This window comes from Ursus americanus, chromosome 23 (genome assembly GCF_024610735.1).
Source record: "Ursus americanus isolate L20-20 chromosome 23, mUrsAme1.1.p, whole genome shotgun sequence".
NCBI classification, from domain to species: Eukaryota; Metazoa; Chordata; class Mammalia; order Carnivora; family Ursidae; genus Ursus; species Ursus americanus.
The window spans coordinates 16,520,747-16,546,987 of NC_142149.1; the positions used below are offsets into that span (position 1 = coordinate 16,520,747).

The window sequence follows — 26,241 nt, forward strand, 5'->3', positions numbered from 1 at the left end:
GTCCCTGTGTGCCAGGGCGGAGTTTCTGTGTCCCTCGCCCTCTCCTGCCCTGGGAGCTGGTGCGGGCTGGTGCCGTGCAGGTGACACACTGCTGGGCCCGGGCGTTCCTTCTTGGTCTTGTGGCCCGTGTGGCTGGGGGAAGTGCGGGGGGATTCCTGCCTCCCCCCACCCCCCAGCAGCCTTCCTTCCTTGTGGCCCCTGGGGTGGGCTGAAGGCAGGGTGTTCCCCACTCAGGGTCCCCAAGTTCTGCGGTAGGATGACGCTCCAGCCGCCTCCAGTGCTGGCTGTGGGGTGGGAATCCCCCACTCCTGCTGCCTCCCACCCACTTCCTGTGCTCCCTCTCCCTGAATTGGTTCTGGAAACCTTGTCTCTGGGTCTGTTTCTGGGGATATCAAGCCGAGACACTGTCAAGGCCTTCCTAACTCTACACATTCCTGTCTGGTCCCATTGCCACTCCTTGCCTCAAGTGGTCCCCATGGCTCCCGTCCCATCCACAGTGTCCTTGGCCAGCACTGTTCACCTGTGGCCCTTCTCTCCCCATGACTCTCCCCTTCTAAGAGCCATCCTTGCCAGCTGGGTCCACAGACCCATGCCCCCACGGCTCCCCTTGTACCCCTCCCTGATGAGTGTGAGTGGTGTCAGTTTTCCCAGCCAAACGCTGGCCCCAAAGACTGAAAAGTGGCCTCCCTTTGTCTGCTGTGCCCTCCCCACCCAGCCCTGCACAGTCCAGACCTTCACAAATGCTAGTGGAAAAGATAAATATTATTATTCACGGCAGCTGGCCCCTCAGAGCTGACACCTTATCTCCGAAGGCCCGGCTCCAGAACACTCAGGCAGAGAGGGACCAAGTGCCCTTCCGCTTCTCCTATCTTCACTTAGCTAATCGTGCTGCCCCAGAGGCCATCCAGGGGCCACAAACTCCCTGCGAGCAGCAGAGAGGCTGACCCGGAGGCCAGACCACTGAAGCCAGCAGGCAGGATGGCCCCGAATATTCTCTGTGCCCTGAAAGGGAGACTGGCTTTGTCTGGGGCACACCCTGGTTCTTGTTCACAGGACTCTCCATCTCCCTCCCACCCCCATCTTCCTACCCAGGGGGAGATGCCAGGGACAGGAGGTGACAGAAAGCCGGGTGTGAATATGGTGGGTGGTTAGGGAGGGGGAGCCTGCGTGGACTGCAGGGCAGTAAAGGTCCATGGGTGCAAGGCAGCGAGACAGGGCATTTCTGACGGCCATACCACAGATGAAATTGTGGTGGCTTGGGAGAATTTCTTGTAGTGTGGCTTATTGTCTGACGACATTGCGTGGGGGTTCTGGCAACCCGGCCTTGGTTCCCACTGGCATTGGAAGGCGTTGCCAACAACTGGAGGCATAATCACGGTGGTTGGGATGCTGTCACCAGAGTTTCCCATGATGCCCCTTGGGCAGCCATTGGCGCCCCTCCCCACCCCAGTTGCTGCGGACAGGCCCCAGGTCTCCGGTGGGCTGGCCATCTTGTGCTCTGAGAGAAGACACCTCTTGGAGGGACCCATGTGCTGCTTTGGATTTTCAGTTGGCCATTTCCACTCCATTTTCATTCCATCTCCAGGGAGGACTGGGATACGGGGGAGCCAGAGGCCCTGGACCCAGACCGATCCTAGAGATTATTTCCCATTCATCCCGTGGCCCGGACTGCGGCTGCTCTCACAGGCCTCGAACTCCTGCTCAGCCGGGGGTCAGGGGGGCGGGGAGCCAGGCTGTCAGTGCCAGCAGCTTCTGGGGATACAGAGTATGGGAAGGAGCTGGTCCCCTCCACGGACAGGGCAGCTGGCTGAGCCTGGAGACCATCTTCCAGTTGCTGGCCCTCCAGCTCAGACCGCCGTGGACTGCTTGATACTGTGGAAGCTGACCCGGGTCGGGGAGGTAGGGATGGACATGGCGCGGGCCACGCGGGCGCGGATCGAGTGCTTGTCCTGCCATCGGTGCCACCTCTTCCGGATGGCCGAGCGGACCTGCGGGCACGGAGCAGAGCACGATGTCTGAGCCTGGGCCCCGCCACAAGCAGCTGTACGTGTGAGCAGGGCTCAGGTGTGCAGAGCGCAGGTGTGAGATGCACAGGGGGCCAGGCGGGAGGCAGTGATGTTCACATCATCAACGTTGTTTATTTGCATATTTGTTAGGATGATTTTCTCAAGCATGCTGAGCCGGGTGCCTTTTCCTCCAGCCACACAAAGGCATCAGATGGCCTTTGCCATGAAGATTTCCTACCTTTAGCACATATGCGTGTCCTGCCCAAAGGCTCAGCCCTTCCTGGTTTCAACAAGCCTTTTCATGGACTCATTGATGAGCCCGAAGCCCTGGCTTCTGACCTCCCCTGTGTCAACTGCCTAAGCAAGCAAAGGAGTGGGCTTGCCACTGTAGCAGCATGTGGGCAGGTGTCAGGGACCACCCCCCCGGGGGCTCCCAGCAGCATCCCCATTAGGGACCTGGGGGCAGGGAGGAGAGAGCTGGTGTGTGGAGGGCAAGAGGAGGCCACAGACAATCTCAGGTCCCAACAGGCCCCCAACCATCCTGAGCCCTAGGGCCCTGGCGTCCTTACCTCACTGTTGAGGAAACAGTAGAATACAGACACGAAGAAGCCCTGGGATGGACAGAGAAGGTGGGTCAAGGGGCAGGGGCAGGTGTGGCCCCACCTAGCCTCCGGGCCACCCCCTTCCTCTCCCCAGCCTCCTGCCCCTGCGGGCCCCTGCCTGGAAGAATCCCCACCCAAGGAGGTGCAGGGGGACAGCCAGGACCGGAGTGGGGGAGGGGGGCGGTACCTGGAAGGATTCCAGGAAGGAGTTGAAGTAGATGAAGACGGCCTGGGAGACCTCGTCCTCCCCGGGGTTCACGAAGAACAGCATGTACGTGGTGCCCAGGAGGGGAAGCAGCACCAGAGTGGCCTTCACGGCCTTCCTGAGGCGGGGCGGGGCGGGGGGGGGGGGCAGAGTCACAGCTCACCCCAGGAGGGCTGAAGAGGGCGGGGCCTGGGGGCGGTGCCAGGTCCCCAGAATGTCTGAGACGGGGAGCTGGGGTTTTCAGGAGGGGCTGTCGGACCTGAGCAGGGAGCCCTGGGTCCGAGGCTGGGCTCTCTGGAGCCCCCATGGTGGGGGGAGGGAGGCGGGCCGGGTACCTGTACTGAATGGTCTCCGAAGTGGTAGACGCCCGGAGTTTGGTCATAAGAATGCGGACGATGTTGAAAAGGAAGATAAAATTGATCTGTAATTTGAGCACACAGTGGGATGGTGTGGGCATGTGTGGACAAGATGCTGGAGGCAGGCGGGGTGGACAGGGCAGGGCCTCAGTGTCTCAAGTACCCTGTCTGTCCACAGTAGGCACTGCCTGTCCCTCTCTCCTGCCCTCCCCCCTCCCCCCAGGTGCTTACCAGCAGGACCAAGATCATGGGGCCCTGGTAGATGTAGTCAGTGTACACCCCAGGCCTTTTGCCAAACCAGCACCTAGAAAGCCATAGAGGGAGGTAAAGGGGAGGTCATCTGGGTTCAGTTCAGCAGTGTGGGGAAGGGCAGTGCTTGGCCAGGGCAGGACTGGGGCCAGAAGCCAGGATCTGTGTGCCTCAATTCCAACCCTGGCAGAAGATCAAGATCCCACCACAATGCCTCAGTTATTCCATCTGCAGAATGGGCAGACAGCACCCTCTGTTAGGAGATGTAAAGCTGAAAGCAGGCCATGTGGCAGGGACGGGGATTGTAGCAATGACCACCGAGTGGAACAGGCAAGGGCTCAACACACCGCTGCTCCCCTGCGTCCCTGCTGGGGCTCTGGCACAAGCCCCTTTGTGCTGCCTGGGGCCTGTCATACAGTGGGCCCCTGGCAGCCAGAGATCTCTGAATCCCTTTAATTGCAGCCAAATGACCCCAAGGCAGAGATCCCACAGCTTCCTCCTGTTCGAGAGACAGAACTGCTTTTCATTTCCTTGAGTTTCGCTCCAGCAATCTCTTGGGGGATTTGGGGAGTGGGTGGGGATGGGGCACTTGGGAAGTTCTATGTCCTTGTGCAGAGACGATGGCCCCCAGGGGATGAAGACCCACAGTGCCTAGATTTCATGATGCTTCCATAAGCCAGAAACTGAGATTTTTATGTGAAACCTCTTGATCTTTTAAAGGTTTGAAATGAATTCAAGGTTTCAAAAAACACTATGTAGGCCAAATACAAGCTAGATCCCAGTCTAGTCGTTAACCCTCCCAGGGTCTACAAGTTCTTTCTGGTGTCTTACACCTGGATCCCTTCTGCTGCAGTGTTGGCATTTTACCACTAGATGGGGCTCCCGAGCTGCTCAGACAGACTTTCTTAAGCCAGGCATCCTTTTTTCCTTCAAGACACACTGGGCAGCTTTTAGAAACCTGTTCTTCCTGTCCTCCCTGTACTCACTTGCATACCTGCAGGCACAGGCACCACTGCCCAGGGTTTACGATGTTCCTGTGCCAGGACCCAACATCCTGGGCATGACTCCCAAGCCCCTAATGGTGTCTGGAAGCTGGCCGCCCTCCCACCCAGACCCCTACCCTGTCAGCTGTGCCAACGCAGAGACAGCCAGCTGGGCCGGAGTCAGGAAGGATCAGCCTGGTAAATATGAATATCATTTTCCAGGCTCCTTGTCGAGCCCAGTGAGGTTGTGGCCGTCCCCTCCCCTCTATGGGGGTGGGGAGGAATTGTCATTGTGATGGAGGCCACTTGGAACCCCACTTAGACAGTGGGTTCCTGAAAATGCTTGGGCACCTCCCCGGCTGTCTGTGTCCACATTTTCCGCCTTTCTCTCGGTGATTCTCAGTCTTGACAGCTAAAAATCCCGTGCCCAGGGCACACTCCAGACCACTTACATCCCCCTCTTTGGATGGCGATTGATACTTTCTAAAGCTTCCTGGGTGATTCTAGCCTGAGGCTAAGAACCACTACAGCAGAAATCTAATTTGCAGGGGCATTTGGGAGTACCCGAGACCAAAGTCACTTCAGGACTTCAGAGCTGAAAGGATTCTATGAGATCATCAGGATTCATTTCTATTAAATCCATGGAATCTTCTGTAAAACAAGTCTTAATATTCATAGAAAACATTCATGTGGCCTTTACTATGTGCCAGACACTCTTCTAAAGGCTTACTATCATATGAACTCCTGTCATCTCCACAAAAACCCTTTGCGGGAGGCAGTTTTACTAGGATGCCTATTTTACGGATGAGGAAACTGAGGCACACCGTAGTAACTAGCCCAAGGTCATAGAACTACTTAATGATGGGTCCATGGTTCAGAACCTGGGCAGTCTGACTCTGGCACTGCCAGTAACCCTTATGCTATTCGTGAAATCCCAAGACAGATAAAAGAGCCTGGATCCACCTGTCCAGCCAGCCCCACCTCAAGCACAGCAGGGGACCCTCAGACCAAGTCCAGCCCCCAGCACCCTCTCTATATGGATAAAGGAACCATGGCCCCACCAGAGAAGGTGATTTGGCCGAAGGTCCTTGGGGAGCATCAGGCAGAGCTGGGCTGGAAGCCTGGACCCCGGGGCTCAGGGGAGGAGGGGACTTACTTCTCATTGTCGTAGTACAGCTTCCCGATGGCCCAGGCCACGATGATGGGGAAAGGCACACCTGGGGAAAGACTGGCTGTCACAGGGCTCATCAGTGGGGTCTGGGGGATGCAAGACCTAGAGGACCCTTGTGCGGCCAGGGCCTCGAGGTGGGGAGGCGTTCTCCCGTGTACAGCTCATAGCACGCAACCAACTTGCAGCACCCCACCCCCAAGCAGGGGCAGAGGGCCGTGGTGCTCACCCCACCCCTGGGACCTGGTCCTGGGCTCGCAGGCCCCCTCGCCAGCTGGCCAGAGTGTGGGTGCGGGGTGGGGGACGGCCCGGCCGGGGGGGCGCACTCACCCCAGCCTATGCAGACGAACATCCACTTGCGCAGCCGGTCGGTGGAGTAGGTGAGCACAATGGCTGTGTGCAGGTAGCAGCCCTCTCCGAACATCCAGAAGAAGTTGGTCACGTGGAAGTAGTTGTAGGCGGCTGTCACCAACCTGCACCAGCCCTACCGCCGCCAGCAGAGATGACACTTAGACGGGGGAGGGGTGTGGCGGCAGCAGCAACCCCCCCCCCCCCGGGGCCTGGGGCCTCCTCTCAGTAGGATGCACCCTCCCCCCCATCACCAGGGAACCGTTCCTGTTTTATTGGGCCTCAAGGCCTGTGCCCGGCCCGCTTTCCACCAGGGCCGTCCCATCCAGACCCTTCCTCTGACCCTGGGGCTGCCCCTCCAGGACGCACCACGTTGCTCTGGTGGACCTCGGGGCTCATGGTGAGCTGGACCACAAACCACGTGGCATTGCGCAGGATGAAGGCTGAGATCAGGTTCCAGTGGATGATGTTTCTCAGGCACCGGATGCTCCTGGGGGGCAGCAGGAGAGGGTGGGTGATGGGAGCAAGGGGAGGGAAGAGGAGATGAGGAACAGGCCACCAACATCCCTCCAGCCCGGATGGGTGGATGGGGAAACTGAGGGCAGGGCTGACCGGCTAAGTCCCATCGGGAAGTGGCAGCAGAGCTCTCCCGACGCCCTGCAGGCCCTTCCTACTGGAGACCCCCCCAGACCTATGCCCTGGCAGCATAGCCTGCCACACAGCCGAGCTCCAGGGACTGGGGGCTTCTTGCTTAGGGGGTTGCCCCTCCTCCCATGGCACCCCTCCTCTCCAGGGGTCAGAAAACATAAAAGGTTTCCAGTGGGATGCCTCCCTCCCTGCGTGCAGACCTGATGTTCAGCTCCTGCTCCCGCCCCCCGGCCTAGCACTGCCGGCTGCACCTTTGGCCATGGGGCTGGGCCCATGCAGGTTCGAACCCAAAGGGCTCCACCTTCCTGGCCTCCCAGATGGGTGCATCCCGGCGTGGGTGGGGGTAGCCCAAGGCAAGCCTAGCAGTGACTGGGCTGGGGGGGCAGAAATGGCCCTGCCAGAGGTTCCAAGGGACCTGGGGCTTATCTGTCACCCCCTCCCACCGAAGTGAGGGGGCAGGGGCCCCCTTTGATAGCAGCCCCTCACCCAGAGCTGCCTCCTGCATCTTCCTTCTCTACCCTGCTCAAGACCAGGGGCCAACACTGAGTCTTTCTCACCTGAGCCGCAGAAAGAGGACAAAGGCCACCAGGAGGGCCACCAGGGAGATGCAGTGGCCCAGGTAGTTGATGATGACAGCGACATGGTAGTGTACCTTGCTCTTCTTCTGAGGTAGGGGAGAGGGACAGAGGTGAGACTCACTCACAGCTGCACCTCTGCACCCACTGGACATGGGAGGACAGCCCCCTCAGGTGGCCGAGATGGAGGTGATCATAACAGTTAGTTACTCCCCCGCCCAAGCCCCGGCTGTGTGTCAAGCGTGGCCCTCGAGCAGTGCCATCCAATTTGAGACTGTTGTCTGTCTGTCTGTCCCTGAATCCCATGCTCTGCCCACTGCTCCGTGCCGTTGGACAAATACCAGCTAACTCGGGTCTCCGTGTCACACAGGGCTCCCATCTGGTGTGCGCGGCTCTCACACTCATGTTTCCATTCTGCCCAAACACCAGGTAGCCATTCAAGGTCCCTCATCCTCAAACCACCTCTTCACCAGCACGGGCAGACTGGTAAGGTGCTGAGGCTACAACTCTGTCCCCCACCCCATAATGTGGGACCGGTGGTCCCCAGGGCCCAGTTCTAAGCAGACAGCAAAGCCCTCCTTCACCCTTTCCTAGCTCCAGAGAGGGCAGGGCCCAGGGAGCCAGAGCCTGGCACACTGTGGAGCTCCATAACTGCGTGTGAAGGAGGCAAAAATGGTTGTTGAAAGCAGCTGGCTTTGCAAAGAGGGGGGAGGGTCCCTGCAGGCATCTCCTCCCCTTCCCCTTCCCAGGTTCTGGAGTCGTGCCAGGCCAGGAGGATGCACAGACACTGGCTAGTGTTGAGACAAGGGTAAGTTCATGAAGGCCTTGTTCAACCTTTTAGGGACACCAAAGAGCCCCTGGCTCTCCATAGAAATTCCTGTCGGAATTCCAGAATCCATGGACGTCAGAACTGGTCCGAAGGATCGAGTCCAGCCCCACTCTCTTTCCAGATGTGGAAGCTGAGGCCCACACTCCCTCACCCAGGTACCAACGGCACCTCTTGAGCCTCCGAGAAGAGGCCAAGGCCTCCCTCCCTGGCTCTTCCCAGCGCCCGCCACACCCCTTCTGAAGGCACGTCCTCACTGAAGCGCCTCTGAGGTCTGGAGGGCTCAGGAAGCTCTGTTCTAAGGGGCTGAGTTTCCTGGCAGAGGCTTTCAGGAACGTGGCAGGAAATCACATTAGCAACTCAGGCTCGGAAGGGTTGAGACCCACTGAGGTGTAAATGGAGGCAGGCAACAGAGTGAGAGAGAGAGAGGCAGACAGAGAAGCGAGAAGTGGGAGGGAGGCGGGGGGGGGAGCAAAGGGTATCTATCGCCCCCACGCAGATGGGAAGGGTCTCTGAGTGCCTGGCAGTAGGCGCCAAATCCAAAGACTCCAGAAGATATGCTCACATCCAGTCTGTCTGGAGCTGGTACTTAATTTCCTTTCATTAAATTTTCTGCAAATCCATGCAGCGGAGCCCTGGGTAATCACAATGCCTGCGGAGCTAGAACGGCTGACACCCCAGCTTCGTTTGCAGGCCCAGGTGGGCAAGGCGAGCGGGGTGTGCAGGGAACCCCCCCACCACATGCTGTCAGCCACCCGCCCCTCACCCCCGACCTCGACTCTAGCCTCAGCCTGGGTCGTAGGTTTGAGGTGGGATGAGTAGGATTTATTAAGCACCTACTGTATGCTGGGCACTGTGCCAGGTGCCTTACAAATGCCATTGCTTTTCTTTCTCACGACGGCCCTCAGAGACTGTCCTTCTGTCTCTGTTTTTCCAGTTGAAGAGGGTGCGTAATCAGCACAAGCTGCCTGGCCAGCGACGGCAATCCAGGTCTGCTTGGCCTTCTAGACTCCCTCCTCCCCTGCCCCTGCCCCTGCCCCCGTGGCACACTTCTGGGAGACAAGCAGGGACTGAAAACAGAGGCACTCTCTCAGCCCAGGGCCCAGCATCCTCGGAGGGCTTCTGCAGGGAGGATGGGAGCTAAGGAGGGGGGCTGCCTCTGTGTGACTCCTCCAGCTGGAAGGCCCGGCTGAGCCCTGTCCCTTGCCTGCCTCACCAGCCTGGTGCAGTCTGAGAGACGGCAGCCGGCCGTGGGCTTACAGTGCCGAGAGCCCGGGGAGACTGCCCGAGACACGGCAGGGCCACCCCAGGAGACGGCCAGCCACACTCAAGAGACAGCCTTTGGAGATGGTCAGCAGTAGCCTGAGACGTGGTCGATGACAGCCAGAGAGAAGAGCCAGCAATCTCCTAGGAGCCACCTGGCGACACTCCCAGAGATCCTATGACGCCCTGCGAGACGGCCACCACCAACTGCAGAAGCAGCTGGGACAGCTGAGGGACACATGGACACAGCCAATCCCTGGGAACCTGACCAGCACTGTCTCTGTTCAGCACGGAGACCGGCTGGTACCGTGAGGAAGGGGTCACAGGGTGGCCCTGGGCGGAGGCCATTCCGCCACACTCTCAGTGACCAGAATCCAGGAAGGAATTAGTGCCCAGCCCACTTCGACCAGACTCTGCGAGACACACCTCATCCCAAGTGGTGGCCGTGTCAGACCTATCCTGACGCCTTTGCAGAATGACTCTGAGGGCTCACTCCCCCATCCCCACTGCTCCCACGTCCCCGCTGCTCCCGCCTGGTCTCTCTCCAACCCACCCTGGCCTCTCACGGCTGGTTTCCCGAGCTACTCCCTCACCCCACCTGGGGGCAGTCCCGCCCCTTGCTCCTCCAAGAGTGGTCCCCAGAGCACGGACCGGGCTTGCAGGAATCTGAAGACTTGCAGAGGCCCTGCCCCAGACCCACTGAGTCTGATCTTCCTTTTAGCCAGAAGCCCCCATGATTCTTAAGTGTTTCAGAAGTTCTGGTCCAACCAATACCGCTGTGAGCAGGGAGCCCCAGCCCACAAGCCTACCCCCCCCCACCCCGCCAGAAACCTTTCAGGTCGCATCAAGGTGTGCCCTCCCAGGATGTGCCGGGGCTTCCCCAGCTCAGCAGAGTGTGGGGGAGGGAAGCAGAGCGTGTGTAAGTGTCACGGGAGGTGGGGGTGAGTCTGGGCCGTGGGGGGGGGGTGGATGTCACTGCAGTGAAGAGAGACAGTGTCTGGGGGGTGCTGATATGGAGAGTGGGGGCCAGAGCAGGGTGGGTGGGGGTGGTCAGCGCCAGTCCTGGGGTTGAGTCATGAACAAGTCACACTTTCAGTTGGGGGGGGGCTTGTCTCCTGGTCGTGGTGGCTATAGGCAGTCTCCTCCCTGGCCTGGCCTCTGGGTCCCATTTCACGGGGCAGCCCTTCTGCAAATCCATTATCTGCAGTCCCCTGGGGCACTGGTGCTTAATTAGGGTTTAGCCCAGGCCCTGGAGCTGAGAAATCGGCTGCTCCATTAATTGGAGATTTTTCTCTTCCTCTTCTCCATAGCGATAGCTCAGGAGTGGATGGGGAATCTTGAGAGTGGGGAGGGGTCTGGCGAGGCTAGCCGCTGGCAGAAGAGAATGGCATTTCCAGTAATTAAATTAATTGATTACCCAGAGTGCCAGGCAACTGGGCTGGCGGGGGCTGCCTGGGGAAAGGGGTGGGTGGCAGCCCCCACCGAGTGGGTAAGCAGTGGAAGGGGGTGCCCATGTTATCTGGTCTCCTCATCAATGGCCACCCACCCCCCAGGTGTGCCCTACAACCTCCCCTGACTCCAGGTGAGAGGAGAGGCAGAGGGACAGCAGATGGATGGAGCCAGACCAAGCAGACAGGCCCCTCTCTCTACCAGGAGGCAGACCCTGTATCCATCTGGGCCCTTCTACAGACGAGGAAGCTGGGCCTGGGGGAGGCAAAGTTGCCTGCCCAGGGTCACACAGCACATGTATCTAGAACCAGAATCCAAACTGCAAACCAAAGGCCGTGCTGGTTCTGTTATTCTGCCAAAGACGGCACTGATGAGAAGCCGTGTTCCCCAATCCTCCTTCTCCCCCTAACCCTGCTGGTAGAGAGTCCCCTGTCACGGCAGAAGGGGTGGGAGCTACAGCGTGGTGTCCCATCCGCCAACTGGAAGGATGGGGCTGGAGTTAGAGCAGGAGGGATTCGGGTGAACCGTGAACTTGCCCTGCCGTGCAGGGGGCCAGCAGGGAGCAGCTGTGGCTCTCCAGCTTTGCTCCTGTCCAAGAAGGCGACAGACGCCTGCTCTTGGGGCAGGGCGGGGCGGGGGTGGGGTATTTGTTTTAAGCCAGGAGGCTGGCGACCTGAGCTCTAGTTGGAGGTGCTCGCCTGCCTCGGGCTCTGCAGACGCAGGGGGCAAGGAGGGGTGCAGTGGAGGCTGAAGGCTTCTTGCCTTGGCCGGGCCTCCCCCATACCCCCTCCCTGTGGGCGTGAGCTGGGGTGTAAAAGTTGTCCACAGCGCTGACCTCGCTTTCTGCCCGTGAGCCCCATTTCCTTCGTGCCAGGTAAGCAGCTCCCCACCAGGCGGAGTGGTCTTCTTGCCCACCCCTGCCCCAGATCTCCTGGCCCCACTATGTTTCCTGACCCCACTTCCCTCCCCCAGGCCCCCCAGGGGCGGGGATGCCCTCACCTGCAACCCCAGGACTTCCCAGGCTGGCTCACTGGGTGGGTTCTTAGCACCCTGCTCAGGTCAGGGGGGCCGGGCCAACCCACCGTGGCCTGTGGGGCACCGCGAGGCTGGCCTGTGAGTGAAGAGGCCAGCAAACCTCTCTCCAGCATCCCCAGTAACTCACCCTGCCAAACAGCCCCACCAAAGAGCGTGCCATTCTGCTAAGGTAAACTGTGCCCTATGTCTGCAGCTTCGGGAAGGAGAGAGCAGAGTCCCAATGGCTCAGTGACAAGAAGCCAGGCTGCCTGGGGAGAGGGGTCACCGAAGGACCCAGGGCTGGGTGGGTGCAAGGTGGGGAAAGCTGTTCTTCCCCCATCACCCTCGCTTCACACGGAGCCCCTGGTGGTGGGCAGAGGCGAACCTGGACTCCCAAGCCCGGGTTCCAGGCTTTGACTCCCTCTGGCTGTGTAACCTTGCGTGAGCCACTCCCCCTTTCTGGGCCTCAGTCTCCCCACCTGCAAGGTGAATGGTCTGCACTAGATCAGAGTTATTCACTTTCCCCCCATCAGAAGGTCCCCCGGGGCTCTTGTTAAAAACCAGATTCCCAGGTCCTCCTTGGAGAGTTTGATTTATCGGGTGTGGGTTGTAGCCCTGGGGCCTGTCTTTGATCAAGTGCACTGGGCGGCTCTGATTACAGGCAGATTAAGAGCGGATGGAGGGTCTCCAAGGTCCCTTCCAAGTTAGATCTTTTAGGCGCGGGAATTCTCAGGACGGAATGGATCCGCCCCCTTCCTCCATGCTCCAGAAGCCTACAGCCCGCAGACAGCTTGGGGTGTCCTCCTGGCTCTCCTTTGCTTTCTGCTCACTCATTTTTCCAGCTCCACGACCCTCTCCTTCCTCAGCGCCCGCTGAAAGGGTGTGTGGAGGCGGAGGGGAGGGGGCAGGGGGGACAGAGGAAGCAGCAACACCAGACAGACCCGTGCCTCCGCCAAACGCCACCCTTAAGAGATTACTCATTGCGGTGCTATTGGTAAGAACCGGACTGAGAGTGAAGATTGGTTAAATAAACGACGGCACGTCGGCACAACGTGATATTATGCAAATGTAAAAAAGAATGAAGATGCTCTTTATGTACTGATACGGAACAATCTCCAAGATGGACGATCGTGTGCAAAAAGCCAGATGTCAGACAGTGTGGAGAACACGCAACATTTGGATCAAAGCCAAAAAGAGTGTCTATACATGTAATTTCTCACATGTGCAGGCAATGTCTCTGGAAGAACACCTAAGAAACTGGCCTTGCCTCTGGGGAGGGAACCCAGTGGCCGCGACAGGGAGGGAAGGAGACTCCTCTGTGTTCCCATTTGTACCTTCTGAATTTTGTATTATATGTAAGCACCATCTTCTCAAAAACATTTAAATATTTCAAAGGCTCTCCAAGGGCTGTTTCCAACTGCACTGCTCCCCAGGCCCCCCATCTTTGAGTCTGACACAGCGCCCCCTGGCGGGACCCTGGCGGGACCCGGATGTGCTGCGCAGGTGGGTGGTGTATGGTGAGTGGATGAAAATCTGTCCCAGGGAATGCAGGTGGAAGGAGGGAAGGAGCAAGGACCCAACTCATCGTGTCAGAGCCAGCTGCTGCCCTCTGGGCTCAGCCTCCCTTGGGGATGGCTGCTCACAGGCCGGGCGCCCGTGACCTGAGCTGGGGCCTGACCCACCGTCCACACGGGCAGCCTCACCTCCCCACTGAGGATCTCCTGGCACTCGGAGTAGTTCACTCGGGCGGCCCAGCTGCCATTGGCCAGGCACTCCCTGTAGCCATTGTCTGGAAGAAGGAGAGAGAGTCAGAGTGACCTATGGGCTCCCCTCCCAAAGAGCAACCCAGGCATCCGTCTGTCCATTGGTCCATCCATCTATCCAACCACCTGGGCCAACACAGGGGTCTGCTTGCTGGGGGACTCTGGGGTTGAAGCTGAGGAGAGGGGCTTCCCCATCTTCTTGCCTCTTTCTGCCTGCTGGCCCCAATAGGGGCTCAGTGGTGGCCCCAATGCCTGCCCATGAGGCTGTGGCTCTGCCCCCCCAGGCTGCCATGATCGTGTCCATGGGACGGGCCCACGGGCAGGCTTGACCAGCTTGCTGGGGCTGTTTCCTTGCAAGGCCTTATTGGTGGCAGATTATATGGTGGGCGCCCTTCGGAGAAATGTCCCATTTTGCATCTCGCATGGCCACAAAAAGGATGGTGAGAGCTGATGAGTCAATTCTCCCTCACGAGGCTGGGCATGCCGTGGTGGAAGGGTACAGGGTGACAGCTCATGTGACACATCAAAATGACGGTGTTCTACGGTGACTATCCACGGCGAGGTCTCCCAGGGGGGTCCTCACGTGGCAGTGTTTCACATGGGGTGGGGCTCAAAGGGGGGGGTGTTGGGGAAGGTCCGCATGGTGGCATTTCTCTAACAACAGGGTTTATGTTGGAGGGTCACGTGGTGTGCCCATCCGTGGTGGAGGTCTCTTAGGATGGAAAATGACAGGTGGCAAGAGTGGGCTGGGGGATGTCACAGGGGGTGGATCTCATGGGATCCACGACAACCAGCTCCCAGACTGGCACATGGCATTTGGGGAAAAGACAGGAAGGAGGCCCAGGGAGGCGTGGGGGCCCGTGTAGCCCCCAGACTGGACTGCGGCCCCTGAACCTGTCGCCTTCTAAGGAGATGGGGAGGAGCCCTTCGATCTGAGATAAGGCCGGGCTTCATGGCTCTGGGGTGGCTGGAGCTGCATGAACGGTCCCTCTGACCCTCCCTCCTGCCCGCACCCCCAGCAGGCACCAGGGCCCTAAAATCCAGTAGGGAAGGGACCAAAGGAGATCCAAATCTTGAGTCTTTTCTCCTTTGCTGGTAGAGGTCACCCCGCCTTGCCCTGTCCCCTCTGGCATTGGTGGCTCTAAATGTGTTTCCTAGAGTGAATTCTGGCCCTGAGTCCAGGCAGCACTGGCTGGAAGAGCAATCGAATCTTGAGCCAATCCCCTGCTGCAGGCCTTTCCATGGCTCACACTGACCCTCAGGCCACATCCCCACCCCTGCAGGTCTCCAGGACGATTGGGGAAGCTGTCTGCGTCCCAGTCCCTGAGCCTGGAGTGGGGGCAGGGCACTGCATGGGAGACAGAGTGGGAAGCCCTAGGCCCAGCTCAGTGCTTCTGGGCTGCACAAGTGACCTCAGCCAGCCAGCCTCCTGAGCCACTTAGGCCCCTCTTGTCATTCGTAAGGGGAAGGGCTTGACCCACTGATCCCCCAAGGGGCAGTCCAGCCTGGACCTGCCTCTTGGCTGGCAGCAGCAGGACAAGAGAGAGATGAGGGGGTGGTGGGTGGTGGGGCTCCAGAGATGTTGCTGCCTCCAGGAAAGAGGGAGCCATGGTCTGGCCCCAAGGACCACAGGGCTGCAGCCTATCTAACACACTCCCTGGCCACTCTGCTGAGAAACTGCTCAGGTCGCAGCATGCCAGTGGGAAAATGAGGCTAAATGCATTTTTTAAAGCTCTGCTCAGCTTCCCTTCCCAGCAGAGTTGAGCCCTTGGGGCAGAGTTGGTGAAGGAGCTGCTGATTCTCTCCTAATTGCTAAATGAGGGATAAGCTACCAGAGGGCTGAGGGCTCAGTGAATTGGATTGCAGGAAGGTCTGGGAGGAGGCAAGGAGCCAGGGGAATCCAGTGTGTCTGCCATGGACTGGACATGCCTGGGGCCAGAGGCCACTCTGGAATGTCTACAAAGGGACTTTGGGCAGAGATCTGGTTGGAAGAAGCATGCGGGTGGGAGGTGGGCAGAGGCAGGTGGTCTTGCTTTAAGAGAGGCAGCACGAAGTAGGGTGAAGATCATGGCTCTTCACCCAGGCGGCCCAGGTTCAAATCCTGACGCCACTCCTTCCTGTGTGACCTTGGGCAAGTCACACAACCTCTCAGCTTCCTTATCTGCAAGATAGGAATAAGCTTCACAACGGCTCCTGCCTCGGCGGCTGAGTGGGCATTTTTAGTTCACATGTGCAGGGTGCCTGGAGCTCTACCTGGCGTGCGGCGTGCACTATTATTTGCATTATTACTGACTTTGAACTGTTATTTATATAACCTTATATAAGATTCAGGACATGTTCCGTATCCCTACCGAAGGGGGTACTGGCAAGGGCTGCAGGAGATGTCCCCTTGGTTCAAGCTCCCCTTTCGCACCCCACACGTGGGGCGGGAGCCTGGAGCTCCCCCCAGGCCAGGCCATCCAGAGGGAGCAGGCTTTGGTGGGAAGGAAGGAGGTGATCCAGAAAGCAAACAGGCCCCCCCAGCCGCAAGTCGTTGCCAGGGAGGATGCGACCTCCTTGTCTTTAATTGCTGAGCTGAGCAGTCCTCCCAGAGAGTCTCGGGAAAACGGATATTTTTGGAAAAGCTTCCCATCCCTTTGACGATCAGACACAGCAGGAGGGGGGCGTTAAGGAGAAGGCCTGGAAGTCTTGGCAGAGCCTCATCAGTAAATGAATTAATTAGAGCCTAATGATTAGGTACAATTCTGGCTTCCCAGGCACTACTGATTACATGTGGGTGTGTCCCTCAACTTTCTGGCACCGGGGGCCTGCGAAGGGAGAGCCTCCAGCCCTGGTGCCAGGTCCAAGGATCATCATCCCCAGAGAGAGCACCTCGCCCAAATCTCCCACCCACCCTGCAGGTGGAGAAACTGAGGCCTGGAGAAGGCAGTGCAGAGGGTTCCTTAGCCAGTTCTAGGTGGAGCCGGGGCTAGAACCCTGGACTCTCGGCTTCTACTAAGGCAGCGGCTGATCAGCAGCTCGTGCCCAGGCACTGCAGTCTTTCTTGGGGTCACGTCAAGTCACCCTTGGAGACAAGAGTGGAGTGAGCTCATGCAGAGAGGCAGGGCTGTAGCCACAGACAGCCTGGCCTGCCCCACTCAGGAGTGTGGACTTGACCATGGAGGCAACAGGGAACCACAGAAGGGTTGACTCCAAGCAAGGGCATGCCAGGGTTGGATGGGAAACCAGGGTCAGAGAGCCGGTGCCTTGGACCGGGGCAGCGGCTCTGGGGATGGAGGGAAAGTTGGCTCAGACACAAACATCACTTTGGAGGTGAAATCGACAGGACCTGGTGCTGCAGAGAGACAGGAAGGCCTCCTTCTGGGAGCAGCCTTGCTGTCCCCCGGCAGGCACCAGCCCCTGGCAGCTCCAGAAGGACTGGGCGCACAGCACTGTGAGCAGAGCTGTGGCCCTGCCGCCACACTTTGTGACCTGGGGCAGCTATCAGCCTCTGCCTCCATTTCCTAACTGTAAAATGGGCCCTACTAAACCAGGGGCTGGTGGGCAGTACACGCCAAGCTCTCGTCTTAGGTCCTTCTGCTCTTCCTCCTACCTGCACTTCCTCCCCACACCCTCCTCTCGGGGTCCAAGAAGTGGTAGCAGAAACGTAAAGCTGTGTGGTCTGGCTGTTCCAGCCTCCCCGGGGCCCTCCCATCCCTCGGGTTGCAGCCACCTACCCGAACACCCTTAATGCAGCTGGTAAAGGAGAAGGGGCAGGAGGAGGAACGTGGGAGTTCTGAGCTGAAGCCATGCCCTCCGGCTTTCTCATCCTCAGACCAAGGGCCAAAGGTCCGTAGGAGGGGGTAAATGTGTTACAGTCACTTGGCAAGTCTCCAAGTGAACCAGCTGGTGTCTGGTCACCCTCAGCACTCCTTGGGCCCCGGAGCCCAGGCTCATCAGACCCCAAGAACCCACCTAGGGACCCTCACCCTTCCCTCAGATCGGACAGGGCCCCTGGCCTGCAGCTGTTGCTCTCTTCATAAGCAGGAGCTGTGAGTCATTGACAGGGGAGAGCAAATTAATTCTGAGGGTGACAGGTGGTGTAACAAGGAGCTGCAAAGCCTGGAGGTGGAGGCTCGGGGGGCTCAGGGTGTTTACGTGGAGATCAAGTATCCAACAGACCCTGGGCAGTGCTCCCCTCCCCCCCAGACCTGCGACCTGCATGCCAGGCTCAGTCCCCTGCCCGTGGCTCTAACACTGGGTCCCCCACCTCCGGGCTGCAGGGCCCTGGACAGACCTCCCGACCTTTCTGAGCCCAAAGCGGGGGCTATTCTGTTGATTCCTGCCCATCTCATAGGGTTGTGGTGGGCTTATCCCAACTAACCCAGTTTGTCCACTGTAGAAGAAAGTGTCAGACAGACCTGCAGGCAAATTCCAGCTTCACCTCTTACCCGCTGGTGACCTCGGGCAAGTTCCCTAACCTCTCTGAGCCTCGGAGGCCTCAGTATATAACGAGAACTATATAGTTACATATGGCATCACCCAGGGGTCTTGTGGGAATCAACAGTAAAGAGCACAGAGCTGGCCTTTGGAAAATAGTGGCTGCATCCCCGAGAGGTACTATAGTCTTGTCATTGTCATTATTCCGTTCACCTCCAACAAGCCCCAAGCTCTCCCCATCCTGTCCCACCTCCCAGCAGCAGTCCACCCTCCACAGGCTCCCTTACTTGTGGTGTTGTAGCGGACGCCGTAGAAATAGGCGGGGCAGGGTCGAACCACCAGCTGCCCTGCAGGGCTCCGGGGCCAGCAGGTACCAATGAGGTCCACGGATGCATTGCACTGCAGTCCTGGCGGCAGAGAGAGCTGGTGAGGCAGAGCGAGCTCCCACTCCGGTAGCCTCCCCACCTCCCCACACTCACACACCAACTGGGAACAAGATGGGAGCAATGACCTCAGTATAGAGATGAGCTCGTCCTCTGCAGAGGAGACATCGAGGAAAGGAATCTGAATTTGATGCTACAGCACTAGGGAGCCAGCATGGGTTCCAGAGTAGGGGAGGAACAGGGACAGTTGAAGGTGGTGTTAAAAGCTGAGATCTTGACTGGCATTTAGAGAAAATGCCAGACGTACTTCAGGCCCTCTGCTCTGTAGCCTGAGGACATTTCTCCTGGCCCCTCATATAGATGGGACCCCTGAGACTTTACCGTCTGGAGCAGCCTGGGACAGACGCAGCCAATCCTTGATCTCTCCCCTGCACACATCTAGGGAACTGAACCACATCTGCCCTGGCTCTGCGGTGAGGAGGCCGTTAAATGAAGTTGGCTGAGCTGTTCCCTGGCCTGATCACCACGTTGACCGAACATGCGGTGTTTGTGCTCGGACTGTGCCGGGCCTAGCAGAGGACTGACCGAGAAGGGAACCACAGGGAGAAAAAGGGGGAGACACCACCTGGGGGAGGGGAAGGGACAGTGAACCGGTTGTCTGGAACGCTGACCTCAGACTGAGCTCTGCAGCTGATTTGCTGTGTACCCATAGGCATGTCACTTGCTCTCTAAGCCTTCACGTCTTTATTTTCTTAAAGATTTTTATTTATTTATGAGAGAGAGAGAGAGAGCAGGGTGAGGAGCAGAGGGAGAAAGACGAGCAGACTCGGCATCGAGCGTGGAGCCTGACACAGGACTTGATCCCAGGACCCTGAGATCATGACTTGAACCCAGGCCAAGAGTCAGACGCTTAACCAACTAAGCCACCCGGGTGCCCCAGCCTTTGTGTCTTTATAATAAAATGAGAATGGATCTGACCAGAAATTCTTAATCTCAGTCTACTGGAAGTTTTAAGAGTTCATAGAGACTCTGGGGGCGCCTGGGTGGCTCAGTCATTAAGCGTCTGCCTTCGGCTCAGGCCGTGATCCCAGCGTTCTGGGATCGAGCCCCACATCGGGCTCCCCTGCTGGGAGCCTGCTTCTTCCTCTCCCACTCCCCCTGCTTGTGTTCCCTCTCTCGCTGGCTGTCGCTCTCTGTCAAATAAATAAATAAAATCTTAAAAAAAAAAAAAAAAAGAGTTCATAGAGACTCTGAAGTTAAGTGCAAAAAATTGCTGTAAAGGGGCATCTTAATTGGGAAAGGGACCGTGGCGTTCCTTAGATTCTCAAAGAGGTCTGGGACTCAAAAAAGGATGTCAAAGTCCTCTTCCAAATATTTTCTCTGCATTGAAGAGCTTTCTGGAGTGGAGTGTGTGCATATGTGTGTGTACGTGGTCTGTTGGGGCAGAGTGGAGGCCACAGGAACGTTTCTGGAGGGTAGGGAGGCTTTTAGTCTCCCTGGGGAAGGCTGGGATGAGGATGGCCCCGGCACCCCTCCTGATGCTGCCCCTTCTTTTTCTGCCTTTGGATGCCCCCTCCTCCACAAAAGGCCAGCACACCAGTCCTGTTGAGACCCAGTGTGGCCATCACAGTGGGCGGGGGTGAGTGATTCTTGGGGCTGGTGCAAGGAAGCCCAGACAAGCCAGGAAGAGCCATGAACCGATGCAGGGGCTGCCTTGTCAGGGCTGGGCATCAGCGGCTGCCAAGCCCTGGCTGGGGCCCACCTGCCAGCTCCTCCCCACATTAGCCTGTACTCAGTCTCTCAGGAAACAGCCCTGGGTTAGATGGGCGTCTTTTCCCTGCTGGATGCCAGGCAGTGCCGATCAGCACTTATGCCCAATGCCGGTTTTTCTTTCTACTCAGAGCTATTCATAGGGTGTCCCTGCAGATCGGGGCTTAGGGGCAGAGGCCTTGAGACCAAGGGGTTTAACCAAAAGAGGAAGAAGTCTGGGTCGGAGTTTCATGGACACGGGGAGCTGGCGGGCCAGGCCAGGCCTTGGCGCCGTGCCACAGTACGGCCTCTGTGAATGGCCTCATGGTGCAGTGGGGGTTGGGTAGGGCATGAGGAAAGCAGGCTGCGATGGTAATCTCTCATGGGTCACGGCCTTCATGCTGAGCATGGAGGCAGGGGGATGCTAGAGGCCAGTGGCCATGGGAAGGGAGGGATAATTGTATGGACCAGGCTTTTTCAAGGTCCATCTATTTCATTGATCCTCACCCACCCTACAATGTGATTAGTCCCCTTTTATAGATGAGCAAACGGAGGCACAGGGACATTAAGTGATTTGCTCAAAGTCACGGGTCAACGAGTGAAAGAACCAAGTAGGGCCAGGTGTTTTTGACTCTAAACTACACATTGGTTTGTATTATGCCACATTTTGTGCCAATAAAGGGAGGAGAGAAAGCCAAGGATGCGGCGAGGAAGGGAGCGACAGTTTTGAGGGTTGTGTGCCAGGCACATGCCAAGTACTCTGCATCTACCATCTGATTTAACGATACCATCTTACCTCCCTCGGACAGTTGTTCATTCACTCGTGCACTCACTCATTCATTCACAGTCTCCTGGGCACGGGAAAGACTAGACGGAACGTCATGTGGCAGCACCTGGAACTTGTCTATCACGCTCCCTTGGCGTAGGAGCTGCCCTCCGCCCTCCCTTCCCGCTCCCTCTCTCTCCTGCCCTGGACACTTCCCCAGAGCCCCTTTGGCAAAGAACAGAGGGCCGGGCAGGACTGGGCACCAGCCACAGCCAGGACCAGACTAGAGCCAAGGCAGAAACCAGCAACTAAGCAGATGGCCCTTCTGACCTCGAGGACCAGGTACCAGCCAATGCTCAGAGCCCTGACCCCCCACAGCTGGGGGAGGTCTGGGGGTGGGAGGAGGCAGGACAGACATTATTTGCTCCTAGTCTGGTATGGATTAGGGTTCCCTAGCACCTGCTGTGGGTCTCACACCACCTGCCATGGTGAGTGCTAATTCTCTCCGATTTACAGGTAAGGAAACTGAGGCCAGAGCAGTCAAATTGTTTATGCAGAGTCACAGAAACACTAAGAGGCAGAAGTGGGGTTTGAACATTGGCTTTTGACACCTGCCCCGGGCTCTTCCCCCTGCACCAGAGGTCCCCAGTCCGGGCCACTGGCCCTCATAGCATTTGGTTGCACCATTTCTAGCCCCTGCTGCCACAAGTGCCTCTCTCTCTCTCTCTTTCTCTCTCGTTCTCCCTCCATCTCCCACTCCCTCTCTTCCTCTCGCCCTCCTGCCCTCCCCCCACCCCCGCAACTCACAGAAGGCTGCGTGGGCGGGGGGTTAGAAGCGGGGTAACACTAACAGGGACGTGACCTTTACATTAAGAGCCCAGAAAATCCTGGACGGAGTGAAAGTCTGTGTGCGAGAAGGGAGGAAAGGGAGGAACCGTCTCCAAGAATGAAGAATAGAAGCCCTCAGGATCTCCGCCTGCCTGCCGGGCTGGAACTGGGTGGGCGGGGTCTGGTGGGGGCGTGGTCAGGCGGGGGCGCGGCCAGAGGCACAGGGCCAATCAGGCGGCTGGAGACACCAGCCGTAGAGCAGGGGGCTTGGTCTTGTCGTTGTAGGGAGTAGGCACGTAGGGAGATTTACCAGCTGCCAGGAGCCCCGAAAGCCTGAGCTACTACTATGAGTCAACTCCTCCCCACACCAAGCTGTTCCAGGACGCCCCTCCTGGCCAATTAAGTCATAGATGGGGAGGAATAATGACTCTGCTCTTTATTCAACAAGATTTTACTGACCATCTAAGAAATTTTCTAGGAGCTGGGGACACGATACCTCTTTTAGGGGTTAGGAATACAGTAATGAATAAAATATGTGCCCTACCCTTAGTTGGGGGTGGGAGGTAAGGGGTGCAGCAAGCAGACAGACAGACAGACAGACATAGCTGTTAGGCAGTGAGAAATGCTATGAAGAAAAAGCAAGCAGGATAAGGAGATAAAGACCGCCAGGACTGCTATTTTAATTTGGTGCTAACATTTAAGCAGAGACCTAAAGGAAGTGAGAGAGGGATGCACGTGCACATCTGGGGGAAGAGTGTTCTAGGCAGGTGGAACAGCATGTACAAAGGCCCTGAGGCTAGTGTGTACTTGGCATGTCTGAGGTTTTAACATTCCTATCACTTGGTGGCTTGCCCCCTCATTCATGAGGCAGCCAGCGTTTTTTTCTGGAGTCAGGGGGTGGAGCCAAGTGGGCCGAAGTAATGGGTAAGCCTGGTCCCGCATCTTCCTCCATCCCCACACGTGCACACTCCAATGATCGTGGGAGCACTGTGGTTAGACCGTCCCAAATCTGTGCAAACAGAGGGAAGAGGAGAGACAGTGTGGAGCGCTCCCTCCTGTCTCTGACAAAACCCCTGCTGAGTCAGGGTCCTGGGGGGCCTGTTTTAACAAACCCATTGAGAACCCTTTGAAGGTGGCCTACTTAATGCTAGTGCCCAATTGGGCACTGCTTTCTCGCCTCAAGTAGATGACATAGTTCCTTTCCCAGCAGGCTTAGGGTCCGAAAGTGCTCAGCAGATCCTTCTGTAGTAGGTAACTTCAGAAGGAAATCAGAATCTGGTTCCTGTCCCGTTATTTAGGGTGTCCCATCAGCGGCTTCTGAATGAACCAGGGTAGGTGGGCAAGTAGCAGCAGCCCTGCCGTTGTGTGGGTAAGCTCTAGAGAGGGACTCGGCCAAGGCTGCCCAGAGTGGGGGCAGCCAGGTGGCCAGAGGGCAGCCTCTGAACCAGACACACTTGTCCATTCAGAGGAAGGCGCTGTTGGGATGAACGGGCAGGGGCTCTACCTGGGTCATCGGCATAGAGAGGGTGGCAGAGGGCCGGCAGAGTCCTGCTCTTGCCTCGGCCACCTTGTGGCTGAGCCACCTTTTTTTTGGCTGGGCAGAATGGAAAGATACCTTTGCGGGTGTGTGACTCATCAGGACAAGTGGGTGGGAGCCTCCTGTCCTATGGGTTGCAAGCTCTCCATTTTTGCATTCCTGGCACCAAGTAGAGTGCCAGGCGCATAGTAGGTCCTGAGGGAAATCGGGGGCTGTGTGTAAACCCCATGTAGGTGTGGGAAATTGCAGGTGTGACCCTGCATACCCATGACAGGCCACACCCAGCCCTGGGCACAATGGCTCTCTGGGCAGCCACAAATGTGGTGGTCCATTTGGTTCAAATCTTGGGGCTACTGCTTAGTAACTGTGTGTGCTTGGGCAAGTTACTTAACTTCTCTGAGCCTTAGGTTCCTCTTCTGTAAAATGAGGATAAAAATACTTCCTGACAATATTGTTACGATGATTGAATGAGAGTCAAGTACTTAGAATGGTGTTCGACACATAGTAGGTACTAAATAACTATTAGCATCATTATTAACATGCACGACCTTAAGACAGGGGTTAGGAACGCATGACCCTGGGTCCTTGTCAACAATACGAGTTCATTTGTCTCTGATGTCATTAGTCAATAATTCTATTACTTTCTGGCATTGTCACATTCATGCCATGATTTTATGAGCCGCCAAGTCTGTGATCTGCCACATGATGGAGCTTTGGCCCTGGGGACCCACCCTCTCCCTGCTCCTGGCATGTGAGAGGACCCCCAAAGGCCCCAACTCAGTGCAAGCCACCCCGGCCAGACGCCCATCCATCTGTCCCGGTCCCTCCACCCCACCCTCACCATCTGTCTCTACCAGTGCCCATCGGTCTGGGTAGGTCTTGGCACTGGAAGACAAATAGCTCGTTCTCAGAGGCTGTTGTGGAGGGTGATGGATTGTATGCCATGGAGCTCGCCAGGCTGGCCTGGGCTGAGGGTAGGGGCATGGAGTACAAATCACGGGGGAATGAACGACATTCATCATGGCTAGTTGCCTCCAAGGACAGGTGACACCTGCGTGGGCTCAGAGACGTCACTCCTCCGCACACAACGAGCAAGCGAATGTAGGCTGACCTGGCCCCAGTGCATGGGGGACTGCGGGCAGGGCCTTTCATCTCAGACTCAGCCCCTGGACAGGTCTCTTCCCTCCCTGTCTCTCTCTGTTACAATTCCGGAGGCTTGCTCCAGAATGTTCCTATTCCCCATGGCCTGGCTTAGCCAACTTGGCAGCCAGATGCTCCAGGCTCCCAGTAACCTCCCCAAGCTTATTGCTCTCCTCTCCTCACTCCTCCCCTGTCATTCCGCCAAACCCAGCTGGTTGTCTTTAGTCAACTCTAGCTTTGGCTCAGAGCGCTGGCTCTTTGCTGCCGGTTCATACTCAGAGACTCTCAGACACTCACTGTGACAGCGACCCCTTCAGGAAGGCTCCCTGGATTCATACCACCCCTGATCTATCCTCCCTGCCACCCCCAGTGTAGTGAGCAATTCGTGGCAAATGCCTTCTCCCTCTTCCAGCTACATACAGTTAGCACTTTCAAAAGCCTGCTGATGTTACCAACAATCGTAAACCACGCTCACTAGGGGTATGGCTCCCTATAGTTTGTGATATATTGCCATAAAACTTAGTGCATTTCGTTGTTACAGATCCTTGAGGCAGGCACCCCCCCCCAACTTTATAGTTTGGGCAAAGTGAGGCTCAAGGGGGTCAAGGGTATGCTCATCCCTGGGGCTGCTGGAGGGGCCCCACGGCAGAAGGACAAAACAGCGCCACCGTGAGCGTGGGACTCAGTTGGCCTTCTCCAAGTCCAGGGCTCTTCCTCTCCCCCAGGCTCCTCCCACAGTGAAGGACCAGCAGGCCGGGTGGCAGCTGCTCCAAGGTATGGAAGCCTCCTCTCCCCGCAGGCCCAGGCTCAGAAGCTCATGCCTTCTGCCTCCCTGCTGGCACCCTGTGTTCACCTCTCCACCAGCATGCGCCTTGGGTCCTGCTCCACAGCACGCGAGTTTGTGGGCTTGACTCCCAGACCAGACGGTGAGCCCTTTTGTGTTCCCCTCTTGCCTTCCGGGGGGCCTGGGGCACAACAGGTGCTCAGTTCATGAGTTGGACTGAATCAAGGAGAGACCTGAAGAGGAAACTGAGTCACCGAAGAACGGCGAGCCTCCCGAAGACCTTCAGGTGCAGGGTCCCTCCCCACCTTTGCTGGGCAGCAGCCTCCCCAGGAGCCCTGGTTAAAGTGGCCAGGGTGAGGGTTCAGGAATCACACCCAAAGTTAGAAAAGACATGGCCTTGGACGCCAAAGGCCTGACCCTCCCATGCCTCAGCTTCTTCACCTGCACAAATGCTGAGTTTTAAACTCTTGTGAGAAGTAAGATAATTCTACAAAAGTACTTTGCAAATGGTGTGCATATGCAAGATATTAGTAATATTTGTAGTTATGCAGTATTTTCTATGGAGGAGGCTTAGAGCCAGGCTGCCTAGGCTCAAATCTTGGCTCCAGGACTTACTAGTTTTTTTTCTCTGTGCCTCGGCTTCCTTAGGTGTAAATGAAAATTGGGTTAATATATCCCCAATACCTCCAACAGTGCCTGACGCGTAGTTAGCACCCGACAGCGGTGCTCTCTGGGCATTTTTAGCGGCAGAGGAGGGCAGCCCTTCCTCGCCACGGGTGCCCGAGTCACAGCCCGGCCCTCTGCTTCGTCGGTTCTCACAGCAAGGGCTGGGGTGACTTCTCCCCGTTGCCCACCCCGTGGGTGATGCTGTGACCTGACGGCAGCTCTCCTTCCCACCCCACTTACCCCGACTTCGAGATCCTCCCGAGCTACTGTACTCTGTGGAGATCTGATGAACTGCGCAGGTCTGAGAGAGGAAACCTCTCTGCTCTTCCTGCCTTGGGGCTTGGCTCTGTGCACAGGCCCTGGGAGACCCAGGGGAGGGGGCTGCAGAGACCAGGAATCTTGCACGACTGGGGGAGGGGGACTCACCAGAGACATTGCTGGCCAGGGACAGGCTCTCGCAGTGCTGGTCCTGGAAGGAGGCGGAGATAGGGTTCAGCCCCAGGAGGAGCAGGGC

General features: G+C 57.5%; 1 protein-coding gene across 1 annotated transcript; it reads right to left on the minus strand.

The window, feature by feature from the left end:
- Nucleotides 1–1,753: 1,753 nt before the first annotated feature.
- Nucleotides 1,754–26,241, minus strand: CRHR1 (corticotropin releasing hormone receptor 1). Its single transcript, XM_045814084.2, has 12 exons — nt 26,154–26,241; nt 18,162–18,281; nt 13,396–13,481; nt 7,123–7,229; nt 6,287–6,407; nt 5,900–6,053; nt 5,558–5,618; nt 3,401–3,473; nt 3,149–3,234; nt 2,796–2,931; nt 2,576–2,617; nt 1,754–1,988 (listed from the first exon to the last, which is right to left on the minus strand). The coding sequence occupies exons 5-12, from the start codon at nt 6,314–6,316 to the stop codon at nt 1,848–1,850; spliced, it is 723 nt and encodes a 240-aa protein (XP_045670040.2). The 5' UTR covers nt 6,317–6,407; nt 7,123–7,229; nt 13,396–13,481; nt 18,162–18,281; nt 26,154–26,241; the 3' UTR covers nt 1,754–1,847.